General features: G+C 58.0%; 1 protein-coding gene across 1 annotated transcript in view; it reads left to right on the top strand.

The window, feature by feature from the left end:
• The window catches only part of KCTD15 (potassium channel tetramerization domain containing 15), a 15,098-nt gene extending 6,949 nt beyond the window's left edge, over positions 1-8,149 (top strand). The window contains exons 5-7 of the mRNA XM_029235147.1: positions 2,382-2,526; positions 5,159-5,464; positions 6,604-8,149. Coding sequence (XP_029090980.1) covers positions 2,382-2,526; positions 5,159-5,464; positions 6,604-6,762 — 610 coding nt within the window. The 3' untranslated portion in view covers positions 6,763-8,149. The remainder of the gene's footprint in view (positions 1-2,381; positions 2,527-5,158; positions 5,465-6,603) is intronic.
• The last annotated feature ends 1,072 nt before the right edge of the window (positions 8,150-9,221 follow it).

Consider the following 9,221-nt stretch of genomic DNA (forward strand, 5'->3'; position numbering starts at 1 on the left):
CACACACACACACACACACACACACACACACACACACACACACACACGTGTGTCGGGAGCTCCCTTTGAAGTGACTAACCTTCCCTCAAGCTGCTCATGTCCTTGATAGCTTCAGACCCTGAGGGCATGAAAGGCCTTAGTCTGTGAAGAGACACCGGACCTGGAAAGACCTAGAACCAGCCAGTCCTGAAATAAGGCAGATTGAGAGCCTTCCAGCCTTGGACCCATAAGACAACCTAGAACCCAGGAAGCCCTGGATGTGGTGGATTGGGAGTCCTCTAGACCAACAGGTCTGGAGCTTCACAGCCTGATGTCAGGAGGGTTTGCAACACAAACAGCCGTGGAACACGGCTTGCTGCACACAGAGCTTGAGCTCAGCCAGGGAGGGTGGAGAAAATTCTGCAGGGAGGCTGAGGCTTCGCACTTGCTGGCTCACCTGTGGAAACGGCTCTCACTTCTTCCTGCTGGTGCCATGGGGGGTCCCTCCGCAGTCTGCGGACGATTGCCCGTGGCACCTGGCGCCTCGCTCAGGCCTGTCTGTCTCCAGGGCTGCTGGGTGGCCCTTATTCTGATATCTGGATGCCCAAGCTCTGCTGAGGTTGGGTCTTGGGGAGTTTGAGGCCTGGAATAGGCCTTGGAGCCCACAGAGCTTTGCAGCGGGGCTGTGTTCTCCAGTATCATTGTCATCAGGCCTGGGGGTTGATAGGGCTCCTTGGCCTTTGGAGCTCTGAGATGAGTTGTATCTGGGTGACCGCAGCGCTGGCTCCACAGGCTCGGGCCTCTCCACACCTCCCCATGGGCTCTGGCCTGCTCATGCCCTTCTACGAGGCAGCCTTGCCCTTTATATGGCCCCGCTGGGCCATGTCCCCAGAGTGACAACAGGTTAGTCACTCTACCCCGGGCAGACCCTCCTGGCCAATGCCTGAAGTGTACCAGGCCACCAGAGTGGCCCCGAGAGAGCTTTGGGTGCCGTGACCCCCCAGCTCATTGCCCTGGCACACAGTGGCAGGAGTGGGGCAGGGCCTGCGGAGGGGGCTGCTGAGGGAGAGGGGAGCCTTCCTGGGAGGTCTTGCTGGTGCAGGTAGAGAGTGAGGGTGCTAAGCCTCGGCTTGTACAGGTTGGGCTGGAAGGCCTGGGGCCCAGGTCGGGGCCACCCTTCTCCCGGGCTGTGCAGGGTCCAGCTGGGGACGTGTATGTGGCCCTGCCTGTCTGCCGAAGGATGTCTGGAGATGCTGCCCCTGGGGAGACGCCGCCGACCTCCCTGCGGTTCCCGAGTCAAGCTCTTGGCTGTCCCCACCCCTCTTCGGGGTATCCTAACTCTCCCCACCGGGGCCTGGGGTCTGCAGGGGAAGTTAGCCAAACCAGAGCCTGCCGCCCTGGGAAGTGGGGAGGCCTGGTTCCTCCTCCCTGGAGTGGAGAGGGCCAGGCATCAGGGCGCCCCGAGAGCCTCCTGCAGGTCCTGTGCTTCTATCAGAGCCACTGCCCTTCAGAAGGTGGGGTGCTGGGACCTGGCCTCCCCTCGCGGTCCCCTCCCCAGTGCGCACACGCTGTAGCACACATGCATGCATTGGAGCACGTGTGTGCACTGTTCTGTGTGCATCCACACTGGGGTGTGTGTGGGTGTGTGCGTGTGTGTGTGTGTGTGTGTACGTGCGTGCACTGTAGCTGCACAAACACGTGCTGTCCCCGGTGCCTGCCTCTGTTCTCCCCTGGGGTTCCCTGAGCGCAGGGCTGTGGGTGGTTCGTCAGTGAGTTTGTTGAGCGTACGTAGCTATGTCTCTGGTGGACCCGTGCTGCCTGGTGTGTCCCTCACCAGGATGTGTCTGGGTCTGCCTGTGATTTGTGTGTTGTGAGCGAGGGGACCATGTGACGCCGTGCCTGCTGCCCGGGTGTGTCCTGTCCGCTGCTCGTTCACGCAGGTTGGGCGAGGTGGATGTGTGTGACCCGGGAGCGTGGCAGCTGGTTTCCATGTGTTCACTGGGCAGGCGGCCGTGAGCTGGCGTGTCTGGTGGTCAGTGGGGGTTTTCTGGGCAGTTCTGTCCAGCAAGGGTTTGTGTGCGTGGGACGGGGTGGATGTGTCTGTGTCTCGCTGTAGTTTTCCAGGCCTGTGACCTGTGTCAGCGGGCAGGCGGGTGTACAGAGCTGGGTGTGCCTCTCTCTGGCTGTGGCTTGTGAGTGTAGGCGGGGCGTGTGCATGTGCTGGTTGCCGCGCTGGTGTCCCGGCTGCCGCTGGCGTGTGCAGACATCCTTTTCAGTCCTGGCGGAGCCCAGAGTCACCATGTAAGGCCCCTTGCCCCTCCAGCAGGGCGAGCTCTAAGGAGTCGGGGTGGGGCAGGTGGACCCGCCCTTCCCTCCCACATCTCCGCCCCCATCTCTCCCAGAATAAGCCGCCTCTTCAATGGCACGGAGCCCATCGTCCTGGACAGTTTGAAGCAACATTATTTCATCGACCGGGATGGGGAGATTTTCCGCTATGTCCTGAGCTTCCTGCGGACGTCGAAACTGCTGCTCCCAGATGACTTCAAGGTAAGTCCGCAAATGGCAGCTGCACGGCACACTGCCTGTGCGGTGGCATTCCACAGGGTAGGCTGTGACTTCATAAATGGACCCACAGTTGTCACGGCAACCATAAAAACTTAAACGATGAAGCCGAGGGCTAAATCAGTTTTCCTAAACTAATTTTGTTTTCTCACATTTTTAGCTTATTTATCAGGGTGTAACAACAATTAAGCAGCGGCAGTGGCGCTTACCCCGGTTTCATGTTTGTCGTGTTGAACGACTGTCGTGTGCCGGAGTTACAGGAGTTAGAGGTTCCCAGATCTGTTCCTCGTAGGCACTTGGCAGGGGGAAAACTGATCCAGTCCAAACACCCTTAAACAAAAGGTTGCCCCCAGGTCTCCGGGCGAGCCTGTCTGCGGCAGCCGACCTGGTTCTGAGAGTCCTGCCTCCGGTGCTGGGCCCCTCACGGCACGGGGATCCCGGAGGCAGGAAGCCCATGCCTGGGCTACCCCAGCTCCAACCAGCAAATGTCCTTCCTTTCTTTCTTCCTGCCGGCACCCAGTGGCCCTGGGGCTGTTTCATCCCTCATTCAGTTCAATTCCTGGGTGCCAACAGCCGAACTCCGGCTGAAAATGCAGTGAAAGACAAGGCAGACGTGGGTCCTGTCCCCATAGTGGTTACGGTCTAGTGGGAAGACAGACGATGAACCAAAAAACACTTGAATTCCACAGGGGCAAACACTTCAGAGAAGCAGAGAGCATTGTGGGAGTGAACCACGCGGAAAGCGGGCCCGGGTGGGTTTGGAGGCAGGGCTGTTTCTCTGGGTGATGGTGGAGGAACGGGGGCAGACAGGTGTGAGGGCCTTGGTGGGGAGGGCAAGGAGCTGGATGGGTGGCAGCCTGGGACCGTATGAACTGGGAAGGAAAGAGCAGGAAGGAAGGCTGCTGCTTGGTGTCAGGACCTTGGTGGCCGGCTCAGCGTTTGGCTTTTTACCCTGAATGCAGTGGAAGGGTTGTGAGTAGGGGCATGACCGTCAGATATGTTGTGTGCAAAAGGATACGCAGGAGAGCAGGAGGGTAGAGGCAGTGAAGGTGGAACAGAGTTGGTAGATTAGATTCACGCTTAGGAAAAAGATGCAGGAGCCACGGGTGTGGATGGTGAGGGTCGGGGGCTCTCGAGGGTGCCTCTGGCCTGCAGCTTGAGTCCTGAGTGGCTGTGTGGAGGCCCAGGGTAGAACAGGCTGTGGGGGTGTGGCACCGCACTCCTGTGTGGAAGAGCTGGTGGGGCATCCGGGGGAGATGTTCTGGGCTATGAGGAAGGAAGTGGGGTTGTTGGTTTGCAGACATCATTTCAAACCTTGCATGGATGAGAGCAGAGGCCCGGCATGGTGCCCTGAGGAACCCCTGTGGAGGGACAGGATGGGTTCTTTTAAATGTTTGAATTTTATTTTATTTATTTTTTATACAGCAGTTCTTATTAGTTACCTATTTTATACATATTAGTGTACACATGTCAATCCCAATTTCCCAATTCATCCCACCACCATCCTACCCCCCGCCACTTTCCCCCCTCGGTGTCCATACGTTTGTTCTCTACATCTGTGTCTCTATTTCTGCCCTGCAGACCGGTTCATCTGTACCATTTTTCTAGGTTCCACACACATGTGTTAATATACGATATTTGTTTTTCTCTCTCTGACTTACTTCACTCTGTAAGACAGTCTCTAGCTCCACAGGATGGGTTCTTGACTGATAACAGGCCTGGGGAGGCTTCCCCTGGGGTGACTCCGAAAGCTGGGGTCAGTCAGCAGGAGGAACGGACTTAGGGACAGTGGGGTGGGCCCGGCTTTGGGGGTTGGGCTTCCTTGACTCCCCCCAGGGGTCCTCAGGCTCACCAGCCGGACTTGAGCTGAGTGGTGTGGTCATGGGTCCTCCGCTACTCAGGGCTGGGGTGGGTGTGGGTGGACATGTGTTTGACCGGGGCAGTGGCCTGATCATCAGGGCCTGAGGGGTGGTTGGTGCGAGCCCGCCAGCCCGGGAGTGGGCTGCTGGTGAGAGGTGGGTGTCCCCCAGACACCTCCTCACACTGCCTGCAAGGGCAGGGGCCGATCTTGTCCTTTAAGCTTCACCCCGTCTTTGAGCTGGGTGTTTACATCCATTTTATAGATGAGGAAACTGAGGCTCAGAGAAGGTCTGGTAGATAATGATGCCGAAAATCCAACCCAGACAGGTCTGTTTCGCCTCCCTGCCCCGCAGTGAGCTCCTCCAGGGCAGGTGAGGACGGGGCTGCCCCGTGCCTTGCTGACAAATCAGTAGGTTTCCAGGCATCCGCACAGCCTCTGGCTCCTCTAACCTAGCCTCTGGGTCTATCCAGAGGCTTCTCTCTGCTTCAGGGGGATGAAGCCACCCCCAGTGCTTGGGGCCAGATGGAAGAGCTCATGGGGTCTTGGGACAGGTGCACACCAGCCGCCGCCTGGATGGAGGCAACACCTTTTTTGGGGGGCACACATTCAGCCGAGACTCGTTTTCCCCATCCCTACAATGGGGACAAACCATCCCAGACCACACTGTGCCCTGGGGGTGCGGGGTGTGAGAGGGGGGCCCCCTGGAGCCGGCCCGGCAGATCCCCACCACCCCCAGCCGTGTGCGCGTGCCCACAGGACTTCAGCCTGCTGTACGAGGAGGCGCGCTACTACCAGCTGCAGCCCATGGTGCGCGAGCTGGAGCGCTGGCAGCAGGAGCAGGCGCAGCGGCGCCGCAGCCGGGCCTGCGACTGCCTGGTGGTGCGGGTCACGCCGGACCTGGGTGAGCGGATCGCGCTCAGCGGCGAGAAGGCTCTCATCGAGGAGGTCTTCCCCGAGACCGGGGACGTCATGTGCAACTCGGTCAACGCCGGCTGGAACCAGGACCCCACGCACGTCATCCGCTTCCCGCTCAACGGCTACTGCCGGCTCAACTCGGTGCAGGTGAGGGCTGGCCGGCCGCCGCCTCCCCCGTGCCTCGCCGACGCCCTCCGGCGGCAGAGGGAGATGGAGGGAGGCTCGGAACCGGCAATGGCGAGGCCCTCCGTGCCATCTTACAGAAAAGGCAACAATGTGTCGATGCATAATTTATGTCCCGCTCATAATTAAATGATGGCGCCTGGGGGATGGACTTAAAAAAATTGATCTATGCTTTTTTTTTTTCCTTTCCCGAAAGGATGTTCTATAAAAATGGCCTAGAGTATTTTCAACAAAGTGTGCTTCATTTGACACCCAGAGTCTGACTTTGGATTCAAATTAAACCCACGCAGTGGGAGTAGCAGGTCAGAGGCTGAGAGTGGTGGCGGCCTGGAGCCCCCCTACTCGTCATGCTGCCCGGGGCCACCAGCACCCAAACAACCGCCCAGTGCGTGTTTGGACTGGCTTTCCCCAGATAGGTCTAAGAGCTGGGAAGCCCCACATGGAGTGGAGGCCTATTTTCCATCAGCTCTTCCAGACCCAAGAGCAGACTCCTATTTCAGGCTTGGGGCAGAGTGGACTTTGTGGGGGGAATTCCACAAGCTGTCCGTCAGAACTTGCTAGGTGCAGGACCCAGGTGTCAGACACAGTGACCAGGCCCTGCCCTCACAGAGGCGCAAGCCCGCCCACGTGGACACGGAGACCTGCAGAGACTCAAACATCAGGAGGACGCCTCCTCTCCACCCCAAGCTCCCTTGAGCTGATGGGCCCCCAGGCATCAAACCATCTGGGACTCGCAGCTCAGGGAAGCAGGTGGCTGCCCAGAGGCTGGGGGCAGGGTCTCTATTACTGGGGCCTCAGTGAGGGAGGGGGACCTGGGACCATGTGTCTGGAGAGAGAGGGGCCCAATCAAGGTTGTGGACCCCTGAGGGCAGCAGGGTGGTCGCCCATCCAGGTTTGGCTGTTTGAGGGGCCCTGGGGCCTGGCCGCCCCTGTCCCTTCTGTGGCTGCCCCGCTGGATGTTCTGTAGGGACTTCTGTCAGCAAGCAAGACATGTCTTAACAGGAGAAGGTAGCTTGCCCTGGGCTAGTGCCCATTTGCCCACCAGGCAGGGCAGGCAGACTCTTATAGCTGGGCGGGACTGACCCCTGTTTCTTCCCCGACAGGTCCTGGAGAGGCTGTTCCAGAGGGGTTTCAGCATGGCTGCGTCCTGCGGGGGTGGCGTGGACTCGTCCCAGTTCAGTGAATATGTGCTTTGCCGGGAGGAACGGCGACCGCAGCCCACGCCCACTGCTGTCCGAATAAAGCAGGAGCCCCTGGACTAGGCCCTGCCTCAGTGCCCACCTGAGGCCTTTGGGCCCTGGGGACACCCCAGGGACCAGGAAACAGTGCTGGGGAGTTCTGCCTATGCCTGCTTAGCGGTGGCCATGAGACTGAGGGTGGGGCTGGAGGGTCCAAAGCCTGCCCAGAGAGCCCCAAGGCCCCATGTGTCATGGCAACAGAATGTGGGATGCTGGAGGCATGTCCACTGAAGGACTGTTGATGTGACCCAAAGATGCCGAGGTGGGAGAACTCGGCCACCAGTTGTCTGGGCCCCTCAGCTCCCAGTCCGGTCCTCGAGGCTCCACATGTGCCAAGGCAGGGTCAGCAGAGGCCTCCCCAGTGCACGCCGAGGAGCTGTCCATCCTTCACCACACGGCAGACTCCAGTGGGTCTCCTTGCGTCAGAGATGGCTTATTTTTCTACAGTATTTAAGACGGAAGTAACTGTAAGTGCACAAGTCAGAGAGGCTGACAAGGACCAATGCTTCTTTATCTTGTGCTCAGCTCAGTCGGACGCGCAGCATGTCTGCATGGGGGGTGGAAGAGCTGCCGGACACTCGGGCCCAGGTGCCCGCAGAGCAGGGCTTGGAAACTTCTGGTTCCTGCTCTAGGAGCAGATGCAGGGATGACAGTGCCACAGGGGCTGAAACTGGGCTCCCACGGGGTGGGGCTGCTGGGAGGAGGGTGGTACAGGCGTGGGGGATGGATAGCTTTGGAGCCACTTGAGACCCTACCTTTGCTGCCACCTGGGGCACAGGCCACACTTGAGAGCCACCTGACCAACTAATGCCCAGGGCCTTCGATTCCTGTCTGTGCGCGCGCACACCTGGGCTCCCAGAGAAGTCATCTCCCCATCAGGACCAGCCACGGGGCCACACCACATCCTTACCTCAGGAATGGGCCCCACGGTGAAGGGGCCCATCTGTCAGCAGCATCCTCTGGGTCCCCAGCTCAGGAAGCCGTCCCCCACTCTGATTTTCCCACACTCTTATGCACACTGAATTTTAATTAGACTGTTACACTAGCTTGCCAGTAAGACCCGGACAGAGTCATACCTTGGGTTCTTGGCCCCGGATTCCAACGAGGACTGCCTCTGAGGGGTCCTCACAGACCTGCTGCCTCTCAGATGACAGGCCCAAAGATGGATACCGCCTGCCTTGTCACACACAGTTCCCCTCCCCTCCCGAGATGGCTCTTTCCCAGGTTGGAGAGACCGCAGAGAACTGCTGGGTGGGCGGGGCGTCCTGGCCAGCACTGCCCCTTGTACGATGCCTGTAGACTTGTATATGACTCCTTTAATATTGTAAAGATGCTGATGGACAATTGTCGCGTGTTTGTGTAAACACATTATGTTCCTAGTTCATGCCATAAATGATGCTATAAAGCGAAAGACTGAGGCTCCATCCTGTGCAGAAGCGGCAGCCAGATTCCAGCATTCCGTGCTGTGCAGGGAGGTTTGGGGATGGGATTCCTCCCTGGGTTCCTTCAGTTCAGATGAGGAAGAGCCAGCAGCGGTAACTGGGGGAGGGGCAGGGACAAGGGTCCTGAGCTTGCTGTTGTTTATTGCATGTGGGTGTTTCCTCACTGCTGTGCCTGTCCCCCCTGGGCAGCGCAGATTCGGAATTCTGATTCACAGCCCCTAACCAGATGCAGGCTGGGGAAAGGCAGACCCAAAGTGTCCAGGGACTTTTGAACCCAGTCTTCAATGTTTGTGATTTTTCCCTCCCTCTGGGCTTTGGTTGAGGTTGACGTCATCTTTAGAGCGCCGCAGAGCAGTAGGAGAAGGTGGCAGGCGGTCCATGCATGGCTCAGGCCAGCCAGGGGACCCTCAGCCCTTCGCATGAGGACAGGTCACCCTAGCTCTGCACAGGACCTCGAGGCGTCTCTTTCCGAGGAGTTTGAATGTACTTACGCAGGCCTCCAATTTTAATGAGCCTTTTTGTATTTCTCCTCAAAGTCCTTATGTTCTAACTGACCAGGACCCTTTCCCATGCCAGTAAGGGCCACCAGCCTCTCCCTGCCTGGGGGACGGGCCACAGCCATGTGCTGTCTGAGGCCGCAAAGCAGTCGCCATCCCACTGTACAATCGAATTTGCTGGACAGACTTGCCAACCTTCTCCTTTGCTCAGCAACATGCCTACAGTTGGCACACGGGCATTTTGGCATCTGAGGTTCACATCTGAGAGGAGGAGAAAGTGTTGTGTTTATTAGAAAGGAAGTCTTGTGGAAACAGCTCAGTGCCGCGTGTGTTTATGGATTTTTAGAGTATGATAACCAGCATGGTTGCCGGTCGGTGGAGATTCCCTAACATTTTCAAGCAAACTATCATTTTGATTAAACCATTGTGCTAAAAAAAGAAAAAGAGTAACTACCTTACTGAATGTTACTCTTATCTCCTTACTAATTAAGACAAACCAGGAAGTATGATTTAGGGAGTTTCTAAATTTGTAGAGAAGTACCAT

The sequence above is a fragment of the Monodon monoceros genome, unplaced genomic scaffold (genome assembly GCF_005190385.1).
Source record: "Monodon monoceros isolate NGI ecotype Baffin Bay Population unplaced genomic scaffold, NGI_Narwhal_1 Super_Scaffold_10, whole genome shotgun sequence".
Classification (NCBI taxonomy): Eukaryota; Metazoa; Chordata; class Mammalia; order Artiodactyla; family Monodontidae; genus Monodon; species Monodon monoceros.